Raw genomic sequence first — 21463 nt, 5'->3', positions numbered from 1 at the left:
CAAGGAAGTCAATGTCCAGTGTTACCATTAGCACTGCTCTCACCAGTTGGCCCTTTACTACCGACCTTTTTGGGTGATAGGGTTGAGAGCTGCTGAAGTGGAGAAAGGAGTTGGAATACATGCTTTTCCTATAAATTTTAGATGTATAACTTCTAAGAAAAAATCCTTTTCCAAAACCACATCTAAATAGGAGATTTTTACAGAATTAATTTTGTGCTTAAAAGATAAAAAATGGGTTGTATTATTAATAAATTCAATAAATGTTTTAATATCAGCTTCCTGTCCCTTCCAGACAATAAATCTATCTTCCAGGTAGTGCACATAAAGTTTGATCCATTGGTTAAACTCACTGGTAAAGAGAAAAGTATGCTCCCAGTGGGTCGTGACTATGTTAGCAAACACTGCTCCACACGGTGAACCCCACTTTTCTGCAAGTAAAAATGACCCTGAAATGTTACAAAAGTATTACTCCAAACCAGTTCAAAAAGGTTCTCTATCAAGTTTATTTTATTCTGGGTGGCACCTAATTTTTCCAGGAATTTAATGACCCACTGAATACCAATATTTTGCGAAATGACCCTGTATAAGTCTTTAATATCAACTGTGATTAGAACATTGTTTAGGTTAAATTCAAGATCTTTAATTTTCTCAAGAAAACTCCAGGAATCCATTTCACACAATGGATATGTAGCATCATTTCAAATTATATTTAAAGCAGGTGTTTGGATTTACTTGTTCTCTTCATTTGTTTCAGGGGAGGGAAGGGCTAAAGCACCCCTTTCCAAGTGGATTGGCAGTTACATTATCTTTTACTATAAGATGGCTCAGTACTGACTGTAAAATGCTGTGTCACTTCACCAGAGAAGTGGCTTATTTCAAGTCTTTTAGAAGAGTGCTTCCTTTACAGACTTTGTCTTCATTTCTTGCTGTTACCAAACATAATTGCATGGACCAAGAAACTAGCAATCAGACCTGCTTTCGAACCTGGCATTTTGACTCTCATCTGGATGTTTCTACCCTTTTGTTATTATTAGTCAGGTTTCAGCTTGATCATAGATGCAGAGAGGGATTCATAGTGTTAAGGAAGTCAGATATGCTCACATGAGGGGGGAACCCTTCACTACTCCATGAATGCCTTACTTGCATCCAGGTTAGGCCCAGTTGTTAAGCTAATTAACCAAGATCTGTGTGCCTTTGTTACCATTAGAAATACAGTAACATGGTGAAGTCAGTATTGTTGATAAGAACTGCAAAGCCGTGGCCGTTGAAGTTCCCTGAAAGTCAGGCAAGTATACACTTGTATAATGCTTGTTAACAATGTAGGTGCCATCGCCTCGTTGTTTTCTTGATTCTCAAGAAGTGTTTTTACTCAGTGATTGAGATTAGAATGGCAGGAACATGAACTGTTCATGCTCTGCTGATGTGGCATGTTGCATCATGACATGTGCTGACATAGGATTCATGAATCCCAGAGAGCAAGAGCCTCTGAAAAAATAAGCTGAAGTAGAATGGAAGAGGGGATAAATCCAGTTGTAGCCCCACCAAGCAGGACACCTTGTAATTTATCTGATATTTTAAGAAATTATCTGTTATTTACCTCGGACTAACATTGTAGCTTATATGTTTCATTGAGATGATCATATCATATGTGTATGACATTTCAGACCTTTAACTGTAGACTGGATTGCTGTTCATATTCTAAACGCTTTATACTGACTTGTCATGTACATTTTTATTTTATTTTCTTGCTGCAGCAGATTCCCATGCCATTGCTGCATCAAATTATGATAAGATTCATTATACAGTCTGACAGACTTTTTAATGCATATGTCAGCTTGCCTAATGATATGTTAATTTATATTTTATCTCAAGTTCTGTATGTGTACTTCTGCTTCTTCAAGCCTTAGCAGTCTCAGAAAATCAGATACGGGTGTTAGTTACTGTGAAGAGTAAACATGAGCCCTTTCTGTTTATAACTTGTTGAATACATAGATAATTTAGATATGTTGTGTTAACCATAAATTCATAACAGAGTCTTACAAACTTAACTTTATGTTAGTTCATATTTGCCTGATCTCGAATTACTTTTTAAATGCTAATTGCAGGGAATAGAAGACCAAAATCTTTTAGCAGGACATCTTGCCATGTTTAGCAATGACTTCAATCAAGCTCAGGATCTGTATCTTGCATCTAGCTGCCCGGTTGCTGCTCTTGAGGTAAAATAGTGTATGTTAATACTGTTTATGTTGATATAACATGGATTGTTTAGAGAGACGCATTCCCCTAATGATAAAATATAGTCTGTTTAGTACTGTGTATGCTGATATTGCAACTAAAATACATGGATGGTTTGTAGAGACACATTCCCAATAGTGAAGGGCATCATGATGCACTGTTTTTGTATCTTTGTGGTGGATTATTAGGTCATGTCAAACTGTGCATGGAAATTACTTTTTAATGTAGTAAGTTCTCTTAGACCCAAGTTGCTTATTGTAAAGGGAAACCTGTGAGCATTGTTATGGCCGACTGACTTGCTCAAAATTGCACAGTACATAAGAGTATTTTGAGTGAAACATGTATGCTTTGAGTATCTATTTCTTCAGAACCATGTAACATTAACTTTATTACCTGCCACATATGGTTACTGATTTCACTTAAATTGCAATCTTTCAGAAAAGTATTCCTTGATTCACAATGATAATTCCAATTCAGAAAATGAGTTTATGAATCAGATATCATTTTCTGGTTCCTGGTGCCATTGTCTATAGTGTATATATACATTGCAGTGAATGAGATCTTGCAGTACAAGCTTACTTGATACCAGCCCCTGACCATTCTAAGCCTTTTTTTATTAATGAAGAGTATCTGAATCTGTAAAAAAAAAAAGTATTTTTCATTTTCTTGTAGTGCTGCCAAATAGAAACAGCAGTGAATGATATTGGGAGAAAACCTCGGATAATGGCAACAAAATTGTATCATTTTCACTGCCTCCCGTAGTACACTCCTGAATCTGGCTAAGAGGGCTTATGGAAATAAAACCGATGGATGTTTATGTATTTAGATATTTATTTTATTTCATATATTGTGCAGGAATTATGTTGCTACCTGCAATGCATAAAGAGTAGTTCATGCCTACATCTCAGTATAGTTTCTTACGGATAAACGAGAATTAGAATGCTGTCATCATCGCAGAGGACATTTGCTTTTTCTGTTGTGAGAGCTTTGTGTCATATGTAGCTCTGTTACCTGGATTATCAACTACAGTAGTGGGGTATTTTGACTTTTAATATGTCAGTACTTAGTATCACACAATGATTTGTGGGGCTTAGATGTTCTGCTTCCATATTCATGATTTATTTCTTTATAAAAACTGTAAAGGGATAGTTTAGAAGTCTTTCTTTGAGAGAAAGAGAGAAAAATGATAGGCATAGTTTTTATTCAAACTAAAGGGGTGGCGAAAGCCACATAACTATGGGCTAGGCTTATAAATGCCCTTGGGCAGATAGCCTAGTATGAACCTATGAACCTATGAACCTAAGAAAGCATTTTATCAGCTAGTCTAAACATATGAATGTGTTAGCCTTACTTGTTTCCTTCATCATTTCATGGTCATTTGTAATCAGTTTTCTATCCCAGTGAACAATTTTAAAAATAAATCAATAAATATCTGTGATTTCCCCAGCAGTATCCATATTTAAGTTGTAGCTGTTTTTTGCCTCAACTTGATGTCAGCTGTGTCTTTCTTAGAGCCCCATATTTAAATGTGATGCAAACTCAAGACATCTTCAGTTCTTACTGTGTTTAATAGTCACCTTCTATCCTATGAGGCTTTTAATTTCCTTGAGGTTTTATGTTTTAATTCTGGAGGTGATATTTTCACCAGTTATTGGTTAGTGTTTACTCATATTATTGTGCAAAGCACCTGTGTTACTCAAGTTTTCAAAAAGATTTTTCTTTTTCTTTTAGCATCTTTCACATGTACCACTGCTGATCAGAATCAGTCCTACGTCTCTTCCTCATTTAAATAAATGTGCTTGTAAAGGACATTTACTGCTTAAAGATTTCCATAAATGTCATGTAATCTCTGAACACAAAGTGAATTTTGAACTTTGTAAAGTTCAAACTGGTCTGATGAAGTAGAACCCTTAAAACTCTGGAAGCCTAATCTATGGAAGGTAATCAACCAGAAAATGAGTCTGCATTTCATGGAGGGGAATAATCAACCATAAAAAGTTAAAAAAAATTCCACCTCCTTATTCCAACTCTGTGCAAGTAAACAAAAAATTTGCAGAAAAAGTTAGAGACATAAATTCTGTAAAAAGAAAAAAGGATAACAGAAATTAGTGTCGTCTCAAAATATTGCCAGTCGCACTGCTAACAATTAGGACCATCTCAGTCACCAACAAATGTGATGCACTTCAGTCAGTGTGTTTGGCTAGGAAAGAGACAGGTAGGGAACAAAGAGAACCACTGAAAGTTCCACCTTCAGAAACTATTCGGATGAGCAGTACCTAACCAGTGTCAGCAGTGTCACAAATTAATTATAAAAATATCTCAGTATTTCATTAAATATGTAACCTGTACTAGCTTCACTGGTGTAAAGGGATAAAGCCCTAGCTGTGATGCAGGTCAATTCTTTGCCTGATCATATTTCTCCAGAGCAGGAGGGACAGAGGAGGACATGCTGACAGCAATTTAGTCTCTTTAAACAGGAGAAGGTGGTGGAGGGTTGGAGTGGGCAGTTTTATAGCCCAGTAGAGATTGAGACTGAGATCATTTGCAAGTGAATGAAGCACAAAGGACAATAACATCCAGGGGTCCTGGTCATGGACTTTTCTGGCACCAACATTTATGGTCTAGATGACCTATTAAAGGACATCAGCACGTAAGAGAGTGGTTCTAACTACAACAGAAACCCAGTCTCTGTGAGTGACATTGGTGGCTCCCTGACATGTTGTTCTCCCATCAATGCAGCCGCATTTTCAAGTATGGCAGAGCTAACAATACTAGTTTGAGTGGCAGTCTGGGATGTTCATTGTTCTGTTTAGTGTTGCAGTCTTCATATATGGGATAACCTGTCTGCAGGTAGACTGACAACTGCCCCATCTTCCAGAGCTGTACCTTCCCTAAAGCTTTCGCCTGACTCCATCCCACTGCTGTGCAAAGATGCTGTTGGTATAAGAGGACTATTACCAACACCATCTTCAGATTTTGCTGCGCAGTTGCGTACAGTTGCATAACTTCAGCATTGTCATTTCATTAGTTGGCCTGCTTCCAGGGGAAAGATAAGTACCTTACAGGGCAGTTTTAATGGCTTGTAGTAGTTTTTTTGTTTGTTTTTGTAGTCTGAGTTCTAATGTGATTTATATTTTCTTTCAAAGGCTGACAATTGTGCTGACCTGTGGAAAACAGATTCCTAATAATTTTCACTTACACTATCTCTTTTACCTTTGACTGAAGCATGATATTGATATTTGTCTGCATTGCGCCATTTTCACAAGGAGAGTCAAGAGAAGAGGTAAATTGCTCGAGGAGTTTGGGGATCAAAAGGAGTATGTGTCCAGTTCTACACTACTATGACATTGCCAAGACCTCTAGTAGTCTGGTCCTGAAGTTAAGGCTTTTTGAAAAACATCATGGGGAGAAATATCAGGACGCCAAGTACAATCCATCAGACAACTTTGATTTCCATAAATATGGATACAGACACAGTGAGGTGATTATGTAGCCCCTGTCTTTAGTGGCAGTTTTTACTGAGGCATGTGACTTAACTGATAAACAGGTTGGCATGCCACTGGCTGTGTGTTTGTCCTCCAGAACTGAAGATACTGCCATACCTGTTGAGGCCTTGTCTAGGACCTCAGTGTCAGAAAATCACATTGTAGCTTCAGAGGACCGAATCCCCTTAGTCTTAGTTTGTGAGGAGGTTCCCAGGGACTGAGTGGAGGTCTTGGTCGCTCACATATTCCAAGATCTCCAATGCAGTTCTTATTAGTGTCTGAGGCCTAAAACATCAAAGACCAAATAGGTTCTCATCAACTTGCCAAAGCCTTGGTTGAGCAGAGTGTCAGCCACATACACTTTCCAGGATTCTTCCCAGCAACATTTCCAGTCAGCTAAGTACTTCATGTAATTCTTTAAATCCAAGCAGCCAGCATTGGAAATACTCGGAGTGTCAAGGGCCTTTTCTAAGAGCAGAAAGGTGGAACCTCCCTTGAAAGATTCAAACACCCCACATTTTAGGCAGGGAAAATAGCCCATGTAGATCATTTCCCTTTTGTGAAAACCTAGAATTCTGACACCAGGAACACATTATCCTGTACTTCTACACCAGAGGATTTTTCCTAAAATGACAACCTTTATAAAATGAAGGAGTTGTTCCAGATGGAGTCTAAGGAGTACACAAAGGCCCAGTGCAGATACTCAGCTTTTATGGATGTGCCACTGCCAAGGGCACTTGCTGTTCCTTCAGTTGTGAATGTCCTGAAACATGTACTTATCAGTGCATCAAGCTGGATTTCTCACTTTCCTAAACCTAGAAAGCTTTTTTTTAAAACAAGAAACATCTTTATTAAATTATCACGTATGACATAGGCAATCATACATTTATATAAATGAAAACAAACCATATTGACATGATCTTAGTTGCAAGCATTATACGTCACAAACCATATTGACATAATTTTAGTTGCAAACATTATCCATCATTTATAATCTACCCAATCATTGTCAGCCAAACATTGCTTAGCTCACTCAAGTCCTGACTTCTTTTAAACATCATTCCTCCCTGTACGTATTGTTCCCACAATTGCCATTTTTCTATGTAAGTTGCTCCTACCCTTTTCTAAAGATCACCATTCCAGTTTTATCTCTATATCATATACACTACTTCTAGTACAGTTGGTTTTGACTTTGATTTCCATTTTCTAGTAATTGTTTTTTGGCAGCCACCATAATTAGAATCAGCAAGGCCTTACTGTGTCTAGGCAGTTCTGAGTCTGTATCATAACTCAGAAAAATCATTTCCCTAGTTACATCAATTTGCTCACCCAGCATCTCTGACATAGTAGTCTGCAGGGACTCTTTAAAGTGTGCCAACTCATTACACTCCCAGAAAATATGCTCCAAATTACCTCTTTTTCCCCATCACACCTCCAATATTTGCTGTCTACCTGAGGAAAAATTCCCAGGAGTTTACTTGAGGTATAAAAATATGTATGTAAACATTTCCAAGCAAAAATCCTAAAACATCTAGATGTTGATGCATATTTGGTAGACATACATATATCCCTCATTGTTTCTTTAAGATTTACTTATCCAGTCACTCTTCCTAATCCTTTCTAACCTCATCTGATTGATTCTTATAGTTATCATGCACTATTTATGTGCTATACTAAATATTCCTTTTTTTAATGGCAGTTTCCGCTAAAACATCTACTAGTACTGGTCTTTCATTTATCACCCCTTTATTTCTTTCTTTTTGCCTGTACTCTGACATCAGTCATTAATAGGGAAGGCAGTCTCCAACCTGCAGTCCAAATAAATTCTTTATCTCTTTCTATTCCATTACTGTTCCCTCTCTAGTTATTTGTTCCCAATACCTTGGTTCATTTGCCAGTTTTCTTGAATAAACTCCAGCCCTCTCTTACCTATTGTTTGTATCCCTAATTGTAGTTATCCCTATCCACAGAATCTCCTTTCTCCATTCCTGTGTTGGCTTAGTTCTTAGATTCATAGATTAATACTAGGCTAACTGCCCTTATGGGCCATTTTAAGTCTAGCCAATTGCCCCATATGAGAATCAAACTCTGCCTGTAGTGTCTGTAAGGTAAACACCTTAACCATTAAGCCAACCTCCCACTAGTTCTTAGAATACTTTCTGCTAGTTTATGACTATAATATTCTGTATGATTATTGTTATTCTTCTTAAAGGTCTGCATCTGCAGTCCTAGTCCCTCCTTGTGTCTTGAGCTTCCTCCTGTTTCATCATCATCTCTTTCCACTTTGAATTATAATTTTCTGCATGTGCTATATATAGCAGCTTTAACTGAAATACCCCTTCATATTGGGTTATTCCAATGCACCCTGTTCGACTCTGTTCTCATTTTTTTCTATAGCCAATCACTTTCCACCAGACTGTAGCCAATTTCTCTTTATTAGATTGTCTCCATGGAGGTATGAGAACCTGGCAGCCAGTTTCTCTTTATCAGATCATTTCCATGAGACCAGCTGCAGAATTGCTACTGAGCATACATGTATTTGCTAGAAAAAAGTTTCATAATATTCAATATTCTTTTTCATTTACTCGCTTACTCTTAAAACTTGTCACAAAATCAATCTAAGGTCATTAATCCAGTCATTTCCCCATGCAAGAATGAGAAATGCACATTATTTTTTTTCTTTGGTCATGCTGTTTAGCCAGGCTTTTTTTCATTGCATTGCCTACATTTCTTAAAAATTAGCAAAAAGAAAGAGAAAAGGGAGAAAGAAAAGAAAAAAGAACATTAGTACATGTTTACAGCCCCCATTACACTTAAAAATAACTGAGAAAACTTTACTTTATAGCATGCAAAGAAAACCATGTACCACTAAAATAGTACTAGTAAGAAACAAATTTCTTAACTTAGTTAACTTTCTCCCTCCTCTTTCCCTCCCCAAAGCATTTTTTGAACATTGATAAAGTGAAGTAGGGCATATGCTTTAGAGTCCACCACAAGTCTAACAAATTCTGAAAACATCCAATAGTTCCATATTTTCGTGTTCTGTCATATTTCACACATTTAATTATTGCATTGTAATTCCACATTAAGTTTCTGGTTTTATTACCATTCATCTCCATCTCCCAAATCCTATCTCTGCTTCATTCCTAGCATACTCTCACTTCTTCTAGTCAACTCTTGTGCTCCCTTCCTTCAGTCCAACATTTTCTGTTTAAACATTGGAAACATTTCACAGGTACAAGTCTCTCTGTGGTCTCTATTACCAGAAGAACAAGAAGCAGAATATCTTTCTGTTTGACAGCTCACTCTTTGTTGGATAAACTTTTGTATTTCCTCCTTAGCATGTACTTCATCAAAAATGAGTTGTCCCTCCAGAGAAGAATACATTGAAGACAGCTGGTTACATCAGTTTGAATGACACACCTGCTTCTCAGCATTCCCTGAACAGTGGAATAAATTTGCTTCTCTTTTGCCTAGTGTATAATGAGTAATCATTCTCCACACACACTCTGCTGTCTCCCACTTTTAGTACTTTGTCCTTCTGCCACAGTTTTGTCAAAATCAACTCCTTCTGCTGGTAGGATTGCATCTTTACTATTAAAGGTCTATTTTTGTTTCTCATAGCCAGGTTTGGAGCACACACACAATGTGCCCTTTCATCTAACAACTCCTGCTGTAGAATACCAGTCCAGATGCGTATTTGTGCTTTCATAAAATGAATGCACAGTGTCCCTTCCAGCTTCTCCGGTATAGCTGAAGATCTCAGGTTTCTACTACGTGCTCTGTCCTCTAATTCTGTTATTTTAAACATCTCTTCCTGAGCAGTCTCATATTCAGCCAGTTTTTTTCTTCATTTCGGCCACTGATTTTTGCAGCTTTTTCATCATCTGAATATTTGTTTTAAAGCTCCTTCCATTTTTCTAGTATTTTGTTGTTTGTGTTGATATACTCCAGCAATGTTTTATTTTAACCAGGTATGTGTGCAGTTGTCTTGTATCTTCCAGTATGTTACTGGAATTCATGTCTGGAGGTTTCATTGCTTTTTGATGAACAGCTGCATACCTTTCCCCAGTCAGTGTTTCCTCCTCACTTTTTGTAGCTGATTTGTTTTCTAGGTCCTCACTGTTTCTTTTTTCTTGGCATCCAGGCAGTGCACTTACTAGCCAGTTACTAAAATTTACATGTAAACACAAGTCTACTGGCCTTCTCTGCTGAGTTTCTGTTTTCACACTGGGAGAGGTAGAATTAAGCCTATACTCAATGTGCAGCCATCTTTGAAGTCCACTTTCTTCCAGAACGTTGGTACTTCTCCTCCTCTTAAAATACTGTTAAATACTTCCAGATCTTTATCAGTTTTTCCCTCCTGGCTTCCAAACTTCAGGAGGAATAAATTTTATTCCTGGGAATTTCCCTGTTGATTGGTTATATAGCACCTGTCCTAACAACCAGACTAATTGAGCCTCATCTACCTGTAACCTTGGCATATTTAATTCTTCCATAAACATTTTCATTTGTACCTTTTGTTGAGTTCCATATTTGTGTGCTTTGTACAGACTTGCATAGAATTTACGAAATATTTCTAATAATCTGCAGGATCTCTTGTTAGCTTCCTTGAAAAATCTACTCTCCTTTGTTATATTTTCCATTCTGGGTCCCCTGGGCACATCTTTACTGCTGCAAATCATATTCCAGTCCCCACTTATAAGTAATATTCCTTACTAGAAAGCTGATTATTTCTCCCAGTATTTTCTTAAGCTCCATTATAGCAGTTTTAGGTGGACTATAAATGCATGCCATTATAATCATCCTCCCTTGCCAGTAGCCCCTTAATACAAATCTACTGTTATTATATTTTTCTCCTCATGTATTACCATTGGAGCTTCTCTTGCAATTAATATAAGTGCTCCTTTTTTCCTCTTTCCCAGGTATTTTGATGAGTAACAATCCTGAAAACCTTTATTTTTCAAATTCACATGTTCACTTCTTTCCAGGTGTGTCTCCTGTAGCATAAGTATTTGCACTCTACATTTTTAATATAGTTCACTACTCTTTATTTTTTTGTATTTATCTGCGAGACAATTGACATTTAAAGACATTACAGAAAGCATCATTTTGTTAAAAAGTTATTCCCACCTTTTATGTGTAACAACTTTTTTGTTAAGTGTCTAATTCCAGCTTTTGTGTTAAATGCATACACTGTTTGGCAGGTTGATCTTTTACACAGTTCATAGGTTCATACTAGGCTATCTGCCCTGGGGCAATTATAAGCCTAGCCTGATTCTGTATGGCTTACGCCACCCCTTGATTTGAGTATACTGTGCCATTTTTAAGGTTTAGTTTACTATGCCTCTGTCTAATAGTGACACGGGAGTAATCCCTGGGACAAACCTACGATCTCCCATCCACCTATCGAGATTCTTCTTGAAGAGATTCAGTGAGGTGCTCTGCCTCACATGAACTGGAATTCTATTCCAGAGCGAAGGGAGCCTCTGGGTTATGAACCTGTCCCTCCAGCAAGTTCTATTTATTTCTGTGCTGAGGTTCAAGTCCCTCGAACGTGTGGCTCTAAGGGATTTAGATTTACTGAGGTGGAGCATGTCCATTAATTCTGGATTTGACATAGCTTTGTATGTCAGGCATAGATTGCCTCGAAGTAGGCGGCATGCAACTGAGTAGAGCTGGAGTTTTTTTTAACCGAGCAGCATATGGCATCTGTTTGTGACCCTTGATCCTCTTGGTGAGATACTTTTGGGGTCTTTCTAATTGCTGCAGGTGTCGGGTAAGGTACATCCCAAAAGGGGCATTGTATTCTATGATGGGCCTGATGAGGGATGAATAAAGGGGCACGATTAGCTCTCTTGATCTAGATGTGAAACCCTTTGTGATGAGCCTGTCACATCTTGCAAAATGCTTTGTTTTATTGAAAGCCTTCAAACAAAACAAACACAACCCAATACTCCCCTGAGCTCTCTCATCTTAAAACTGGTGTAACCAGTCAGGAGGAGAAAGTAACCTCACACAACACAATTCCAGTATCACATAGTCCCACCACATCAGCGAACCAAACACATAAATACACAAAAACATACTCGGAGGCTCTAAATAAAAATCTACCTAAGCAACAGAGACCTCCAAAGCAGACATCCAAGCAAACGCTACCTCAAAACAAAACACGCACAACACATAACCCACAACGTCAGTGTGCCAAGCAGCCACAGCCCTTAAGGCTGAATAACACACCTGATACTCTTGTAATAGGTGACTCTATGGTCAGACACACTGACGTCCCGCTCACCAGGCTGAATAAAGAAAAGGTCACGGTGAGCTGCCTGTCGGGTGCTAGGCTAGAATCTGCCACATAACGCAAGCACTCGGGTCACTCCAAAGCAAATACAAATATGACTCAGTCATTGTACATGCTGGTGTGAATGACCTAAGACGTACCTCCCTGGACTACATGAAAAGAGACATAGAGGAGCTCTCTGATCATGTAGCCCAGGCCGGTATGACCCTGACCTTGAGCAGCATCTTACCCTCACCTAGAATGATGCCACAGTACAAAGACAAAATGATCGATTTTAACAATTGGCTAAAATTTTGGTGTCATTCAAAGGGGACCCAGTGTCTGTCAGCCTGGGATGACGTGCTCGACAAGCCACGTTGCTTCGCTAGGGACGGCTTGCACCTGTCACCACTGGGCTTTCGGATATTGGCAAAGGCTCTTGCCACCCCCATAGTGCCTTTTTTAGGCGAGGCTCAAAACTCAAACCCACCCCCATAGACAGCACAAGGAACAAGAAACTAAGGGTAATGCTGCTAAACGCCAGAAGTCTTAACCTCAAGATGCACGCACTCGAAGCTCTCCTCAGTATGGAGAACATCGATATCTGTGCAGTGACAGAAACCTGGTTCAAGGCTCCAAAGAGCACCCCAGCACTACCAGGCTATACCTCATATCATGCTTTTCGGCCCCAAAACCCAGACCGAACCACAAAAGGAGGGGGAGTTTCCATATTTATCAAGGATATCCACACCTCCAGGTTAGTGGCATTGCACGAAGTATCGGAGACCATCCATGTGCAACTAATAGTGGGCAAGACTGCTTTTCAGTTTATAGCATCCTACAGACCACCCTCTCAAAGTCAGGAATCCCACTCGGCTTTCCTGAAAACATTGGAGAACATGAAGATCTCTCCGAACCCCATTATATTGGGCGACTTCAACTACCCAAACATTGACTGGGAGCACTACTCAAGCCCCAGCACCTTAGCCCAAAGGTTCCTGGAAATTATAAACTCAAATGCTATGGAACAACTAGTCACCACTCCCACAAGAGGGACAACATACTAGACCTGATCATTACCAACATGGGGACTCTATGCTCCACACCAGAAGTATATCCCTCATTGGTAAGATCAGACCATAAATTAATTTCATTGGATGTCCACATCCCGACCCCAACCCCAGCCCAGAAAACCACAGTGAAAAACTTCTCAAAAGCGAACTTCTCACTTCTCAAAACCAAAGTGGAATCCTTCAAGGCCCCAGGGCCAGTGGAAACTACGGCCCAAACTGCAGAATCCTATATAAACGCATTCTACGGGCATCTCCAGGAATGCATGGATCATGCTATCCCAAACAAAACCAAGACCCAATCATCCAAAGGCAGGCATCCAGTCTGGTGGACCCCTGCCATAAATAAACTGTACAACAGAAGGAGGAAGCTACTACATGATAGAGCAAAATCCCTAATAGGGAAGGCATCTCTGATCAGTACTAGCAAAAAATTATGATCCCTCATAAAATCCTCCAAGGCCAGCTTCGAGAGAAAAATTGCACAGGACACCAAAGACAATCACAAGGCTTTTTTAAGTTATGTTAGAAACCTGGGACGCAACTCCCAGACTTGTTCTGAGTTGATTCTAAACGACAAAAAATACACTGAACCCACAGACATCGCCAATATCCTGGCAGACAGGTTCAGTGCAAACTTCTCTACCCCCCCCCCAAAGAGCAAGTATCTATCCCGGCAGAGGGCTGCCTCCCAAACATCTCTGATGCTCAGGTGAAGGCTGCCCTCTCCAAAGCAAAAAACACTACTTCCATGGGACCAGATGGCGTCCCAGGTTGCGTTCTACATGAACTCCAAGAGGAACTAATCCCTCAAATAAAACAGCTATACAATCTCAGCCTCACTACAGGATATGTGCCCACAGAATGGCATACAGCAACAGTGGTCCCACTCCACAAAGGTGGAGCCTCTACGGACCCTGGAAACTATCGCCCCATAAGCCTGACTAGCTTAGTCTGCAAGGCTATGGAGAGGATCATCATGGAGCTCATAAACAAAGACATTGGGGACCTACAGACACTAGATCCTACCCAGTTCGGCTTTGTCAAGGGCAGATCCTGCCTTTTTGAACCTGGTTGACTTCTTGAAACAGTCACCAAAGCCATAGATGAAGGGAAGGTAGTCCACACAGCCTATCTGGACCTTGCAAAGGCATTTGACACAATACCCCACTCAAGGCGTCATAGATAAGCTATCCAGCTTAAATATAAACCCCTATGTCACAAGATGGGTCACAAACTGGCTCAAAGACAGAACCCACAGAGTGAGAGTTGCTGGAGCCATGTCCGACTCGAAACCGGTCACAAGTGGCGTCCCACAGGGTTCTGTCCTGGGACCACTCTTGTTCGGTATATACTTTTCCGAGGTACAGGCAAACGTGGGAGGACTATGGCTCACCAAGTTCGCAGACGACTGCAAACTGGGTGCCATAATCAACTCTCCAGCTGACACAAACATCCATCAAAAAGGTCTCACAGAGACAGATAACTGGTGCCAGCGCCATGGTTTAAAGCTAAATGCCAAAAAATGTATAGTCATACCCTTTGGCAAAAACAGTGTGCCCACAAATTATCACATAGGCGGAAACCCATTAAGTACAGAGAAAGTTATTAGGGACCTGGGGTGCCAAATTGATAGCGATCTCTCCTTTGAAAATCACATTGCCAAAGTGGTTAGAAAGACCTTCTACATAGCCCACCTCATCACAAAGGGTTTCACATCTAGATCAAGAGAGGTAATCATGCCCCTTTATTCATCCCTCATCAGGCCCATCATAGAATACTATGCCCCTTTTGGGGATGTACCTTACCCGACACCTGCAGCAATTAGAAAGACCCCAAAAGTATCTCACCAAGAGGATCAAGGGTCTCAAACAGATGCCATATGCTGCTCGGTTAAAAAAAACTCCAGCTCTACTCAGTTGCATACCGCCTACTTCGAGGCGATCTATGCCTGACATACAAAGCTATGTCAAATCCAGAATTAATGGACATGCTCCACCTCAGTAAATTTAAATCCCTTAGAGCCACACGCTCGAGGGACTTGAACCTCAGCACAGAAATAAATAGAACTTGCTAGAGGGACAGGTTCATAACCCAGAGGCTCCCTTCGCTCTGGAATAGAATTCTAGTTCATGTGAGGCAGAGGACCTCACTGAATCTCTTCAAGAAGAATCTCGATAGGTGGATGGGGGATTGTAGGTTTGTCCCAGGGATTACTCCCGTGTCACTATTAGACAGAGGCATAGTAAACTAAACCTTAAAAAGGGCACAGTATACTCAAATCAAGGGGTGGCGTAAGCCATACAGAATCGGGCTAGGCTTATAATTGCCCCAGGGCAGATAGCCTAGTATGAACCTATGAACCTAATACTAACTCTCATAAAGTTGTATCCTCCTAATAGGAACACATGTCCCAAGCTGACAGCCACATTCAAAGACTTGGGTTAATCTAAAAGAAAGACTATCCATGTTAAGCCACATGGTACCGCCTGTACTTCTACTAAGTGCTGTCTGGTTTTGTCTTATTTTTATAGCTCTCCCAGATAGGAAAACACTTGAACACTTTCAGAAAACATTATCTTTTAGCCACTTCTCTTTATCAAATTGTATCCATGGAGACATGAGGAACAGATAGAGTTGCTACTAATAGGATACATTTGTTTGCTAGAAGAAAGCTTTATAGTATTCAATGTTCTTTTTCATTTACTTGCTTTCTCTTAAAACATGTTGCTAGCTCAAGCTAAATGCCTTAATCCAGTCATTTTCCTATGCAAGAATGAGAACAATTACATCAGTTTTTCTTTTGTCATGCTGTTTTGACCAGACTATTCTTCTTTTTTTACATTGCAAAGCTTACATTTCTTAAAACTGAACAAGGAGAAAGAGACAAGAAGAGAGAAAAAAAACAGGAGCTCATGTTTACATTGGTATCCCCATTACACTTAAAAATAACTGAGAAAACTTGATTTTATAGCACACAAAGAAAATCATGCACTACAAACATATTAGTTTTAAGAACAAAATTGTTGTACACGCAGTTAACTTTTCCTTCCTGTTCCCCTCTCCTAAGTATTATTCCAAACATTAATGGTATGAAGTAGGGCAGATGCTGAAAAATGAATTATATGAAATACCACAGCTGCCAATTCTTCTAAAATTTATTAGTGCTTTCGTCCATCCACATTAACCATGAACTTTTTCAGATACAATTTAGTTCAAAGTAGGGCATATGCTTTACAGTCCCCCACAAGTTTAACAAAGGCAAATAGTCCTAACATTTCCAGATTTGCTTGTTTTTTTTATGTTTCACAAGTATAATTATTGCTTTGTAATCCCACATTTGTCAATTTCCAAATTACTGGTTTTATTCCTGTTCATCTCTATCTCCCAGATCCTGCCTCTGCTTCATTTCCAACGTGCTCTCGATTTGTCTAGTCAACTCTTGTGCTTTTTTCTTTCTCTCGAGCATTTTCCTCCAAAACATTGGAAAAGGTTTCACTGACACAAGTCACTCTGTGGTCTTCATTACCAGAAGAAACAGATGCAGAATCTCCTTCTGTTTCATAGCTCATTTTTTGTTGGACAAACGTTTATATTTCCTCCTTAACATGTACTGCATCAAAAATGATTTTGTCACTCCAGGAAAGAATATTTTGAAGATAGCTGGGTATCTCATGCCTGCTTTTTTGACATTCTCTGAATAGTCAAGCAAATGTACTAATCTTCTGCCTTATGTACAGTGAGTAATCATTCTCCAAAAACACTCTGCTGTCTCCCCCTTTTAGTACTTTGTCCTTCTGCCAAGTTTTGTCAGAATCAATTCCTTCTTCTGGTAGTATTGCAACTTTACTATTAAATGTCTAGGTTGCTTTCTCATGGCAAGGTTTGGAGCATGCACACAATGTGCCCTTTCAGTTAACAACTCCTGCTATGGAGTACCAGTCCATTTGCTTATTTCTGCTCTGATAAAATTAATACAGTCGTTTCCTTCCAGCTTCTCTAGTACAGCAGAAAATCTCAGGTTTTCTCTACATGCTGTGTCCTCTAATTCTAATATTTTTTTTAAATATCTCTTCTTGAGCATTCTCATATTCAGCTAGCCTTTTCTTCATTTCGACCTCTGATATTTGTAGTTCTATCACCTTGTCTTAATATCTGTTTAAAGCTTCTTCTATTTTTTCCAGTCTTTGATTATTTGAGTTGAAATATTCCATCAGTGTTTAGCTTATTTTAATCAGGTCTGTGTGCACTTGTCTTATATTTTCCTCTAGGTTACTGAAAGTCTTATCTGGAGCTTGCATTGCTCTGTGTTGAACAGCTGCAGTACTTTTCCCATTCAGTGGTTTTCCTCACCTTTTGTATCTGATTTTCTTTCAGGTCCTCTGTGTTTCTTTTTTGTGGCATCCAGACAGTGCACTTACTAGCCAATTACCAAAATCTACCCAGAAATACAAGTCCAGTGGCTTTCTCTTCTGAGTTTCTGTTTTCACATTGGGAGAGCTGAAGTCAAACTTTTGCTCAGTGTGTAGCCATCTTGGAAGTCTCATCCTAGAAAGCTTGACCAGATTTACAGGGTCAGTGTTTTCCATATTTTATTGCATAAGAACTCTTTAGCTGATTCAGCAGTGGTGTCCATGGATTCCAACAAGGGATCCTGTTCAGCTGCATCAAGGAATCCTACCAAGTGACAGGGAGAATATAATACTAGACAGATTAGTTGAAAAAAGTATTCACTTCTGCTAACCTGTCCTTCAGAGCCTTAAACTGCTATACTTGTGTACTTTTATACAAGAAAACCCCTGAGGATCAAGTCAGAGATTATCTTAGATCTGTATCTGAGGTGAGAAGTGTTTGAGTTGTGTGGCCTGTCATCCCAGATTCCTAAGCACTCCAACAATGTTGGTATGATGCTTAGATACATCTTGAAAGGAAGAAGCTACAGTAACAGTGATTGCAGGACATTGCTGGCTGAGGACTCGGTCCTTACCAGACCATGTAAAGTTGGAGCAACATAATGTCCATCTGGATAAGGGCCTGTTCTTTGGACCCTCCCCTTGAAAGGGAGGTTTAAAAGACTGGATGAGAATAGCAAAACTGTGCAGTCATTCATGCAGCTTTTTTAATTCCAGGCACACAATTCAGCATAAACTATCCCATTAAATCTTGGAATTTTTCCCCAAGCAGGACAAGAATACATTTTGTATGGTAAAAAAGGGCAAGCTTAGAGTAAAACAGGAAGCAAAACCAAAGGAGAAGCACTAGGACCAGCAGGGCTGTGCCTTCAAGAGGGAGCAGCCGTAACTCAGCTTGCCTGCCGACTCTGCCCAAATATCCCACCCCAACTCTCCCACACTTTCTGCTTCAAAGCAGATAGGATAGGTTGCCTTTTTATGTAAGATTGGATAAACATAACCCAGGACCAACACTTTCCATATTATCAAATGGTGTCTCGTGTAGATACCAAAAAAGAAAGACAGTGAACTATATTAAAAATGCAGATTGCAAGTAGCTATGCTACAGGAAAAACATGGAAAGAATTGAGCAAGTGAGTTTAATAAAGAAAGAATTTCAGGATGGTTATTCAGCAGAATATTTGGGAAAAAGGAAAAGGGAAGTACTTGTATTAATTGCAAGAGGAGCTCCAGTAGTGATAAAAGAAGGGGAAAAAAGATAATGGTAGATTTGTAAGTTGTAAGGGGATTACTAGGCTAATGGCTTATGAGCCGTTACAAGCCTAGCCAATATAACCCAATTTTACCCAATATATGGACCCTAGAGGCAGGAGGATGGCATTGATTTGTCCCGATGCGATTCCCCCTTGTCCACCTGTCCATATGGGACATAGGCACTAACCCAGGTGTGAATTTGCGATTCCTTGTCCATTTATCCAAATTGCATTTTAGGAGGACCAGGGCTTAATGTGAATAGAAAGCCTGTTGCAAAGAAAGGGAAGTCTCTGAGACACACATCTGTCTCTGCAGAGTGTTTTGTTTAAGTCACTGATTAAGTTTAGATGCCTAGATCAGGTGACTCTCATGTTGTTTGACTTGTGGATGTGGAGCAGATCCATTAGGGCTGGATCTTTGAGTGCCTTGTAGGTGAGATATAGCTCACCCCTTAATAGTCAGTAGGAGACAGAGTAAAGGGATAGGACTTTTAGTCTGTCCACATAGGACATGTTGTTTACAACCCTAATTTTCTTTGTGAGGAACCTCTGAATTCACTCCAGCTGCTGAAGTGCCTAGTCAAGTACATGCCAAATGGCACATTGTACTCGACTACTAGTCTAATGAGGGCTGAGTACAGCGGGACTATAATTTCTTTAGATCTGGATGCCATACCTTTACTTGTAAGTTGTGCCACATAGATGGACTTCCTCACCATTGTGGACACATGGCAGTCAGAGTTCAGGCTACTTTCTGTCTGTGTACCCAGATCTCTCAGCTCTGAGTCTAATCTTAGGGGTGTGCTGTTGATGTTGTAATTTGCAGGGGTATTTAGCTTCCCACAGGGTATGATAATGCATTTTTTTCGCATTTAGATTCAGGCCATGGTTCTGACACTAATCATTTGTCTGATCTAGACTCTTCTGAAGGATATCTACATCATTGGACGATTCAGTGAATCCCCCCAGCTTGGAGTCATTGGCAAACTTTGTCATCCAGAGGCCTTTGACATCAGCCTTGATTTCTGAGAAGTGTAGTCTGAACATCTGAACAGGAGTGGTCCCAGTACTAACCACTGTGGTACCCCATTAGTAACTGTATTTCAGCTGGATCTTTATTCACCCACTTTATCCACATGTCTTAACTGTAATGCCCAGTTTTTTTAGTTATTTGTAATAACCTGAGTGGGGAATTGTCATATTCCTTTACAGGTTGAGGTAAGCAGTGTGTACTGTTTTACCCTCATCCATATCCGTTATGACTTTCACAAAGAAATCCACCAGATTCAATATGCATGATCTGCCATTGACATAGCCAAAATGGTTGAGTCCAGTGTTTGGAGGTTTCTGGGTGCAGCAATCACCCTTATTTGTAAATACCAGATTTAGGAAATTTGTTCCCCTAGTAGGAGTGCAGACTAGCTGCTCCAGGGCATTTGAATTTACGAAGTCAAGAAATCTTTGGGTCTGCATGCTAGTGGCCGTGTTTGCCTCTCAATTAATGGAGGAGGAGTTAAAATCACCCATGAGTATGGTACTGGGCTGGATGTTGAGTGATTGTAGTAACTTCAGGTATAATGTATGAGTTTCCTGGTTCATGGTGGGAAACCTAGCAATAGCTAGCAAGAATATGGTAATGGATTTTTCCCATGGTTAGTTGGACATGGAGTAGCTCAAGCATGTCATATTATTTGACCAGCCTTCAGGTAAGCTTATCCTTTATGTAGATAGATACACCTTTGCCTTTTGCTCTTTCCTGATCTGTTGGTCGTCAGAAAGTATGAAAGATGTTACAGCCATGCACTGCCTGAGTGCTTTACGTGACTTTGACCCATGCTTCAGTACCTGCACAGACAGCAACATTCTCCAGGGTGAGAACAGCTTCCAGAGAGTGCAGTCTCTTTTTGAGATTCCTAGCATTGAGACATAACACCTTCACCGTGCCTTGAGTTGCTTTTGGTATGTTGGAAGGTTTGTTTGTTTGGCAGTGTATAAAAAAGGCATTATAGGGATGGATCATTTTTGGCCAATATCTGAAAGTCTGGAGGTGGCATGAAAAGACCATCCTTGACAAAGCAGCATGTCCTGTCAATCATGTTCTCCAAGGCTGATAAGATTTGGACCCCTTTGGAATGAAACCAGTAGCTAAGCCAGTTGGTAAATTTGATCATATTCTGCTGATATTGTGTCATCATCCTTGGAGACAATAGACTGTTGGCCAGTGCTAGGCAAATACCTGCTTATGACACATATTCTGGGAGCTCAATCATCTCTTTCTTCATGTAGTGCAAGGAGGTATGTCTTAGGTCATTCATACCCACATGCTGAGTGACCTGAGTGTTTGCATGATCTGGTGGATATTGGCCCCTGACAGACAGCTATCTGTAACTTTTTCCTTATCCAGCTTGGGTAGAGGGACATCAGTGTGTCTCACAGTGGAGTATCGTATGACCAGAATATTGGGTTATGGAATGTTTCACCTTATGGGCTTGGTAGTCGAGACACAATGAGATGTGACTTTATGTGTTGTGATGGGAATTGGCTTGTTTGTGGGCTTGCTGAGTTTCTGAGGCCTCTGCCTGAGAGGCTTTTGAGGTTTGGGTAAGTTACATGTGAGCACCTCCACATATGTTGGTCTATGTGTGTGGTCCTTTGTGAGTGCAGTGAGTGATGTGTGTGAGTCGCTGACAACTTGTTTGTTGTTTTTTTTTTGTGTGTCTGTATG

General features: G+C 39.9%; 1 protein-coding gene across 1 annotated transcript in view; it reads left to right on the top strand.

Moving 5' to 3' along the window:
- Positions 1-21463, top strand: part of WDR19 (WD repeat domain 19) — a 3663919-nt gene that overhangs the window by 1532966 nt on the left and 2109490 nt on the right. Inside the window, exon 19 of the mRNA XM_044062937.1 lies at positions 2106-2216. Within this exon, the coding sequence (XP_043918872.1) occupies positions 2106-2216 (111 nt within the window). The remainder of the gene's footprint in view (positions 1-2105; positions 2217-21463) is intronic.

Source organism: Protopterus annectens, chromosome 2.part1, assembly GCF_019279795.1.
Source record: "Protopterus annectens isolate FY-2018-M chromosome 2.part1, PAN1.0, whole genome shotgun sequence".
Taxonomy (NCBI): Eukaryota; Metazoa; Chordata; order Ceratodontiformes; family Protopteridae; genus Protopterus; species Protopterus annectens.
Note: the sequence above shows the minus strand (reverse complement) of the source record. Positions and strands in the feature narration are given on the sequence as shown.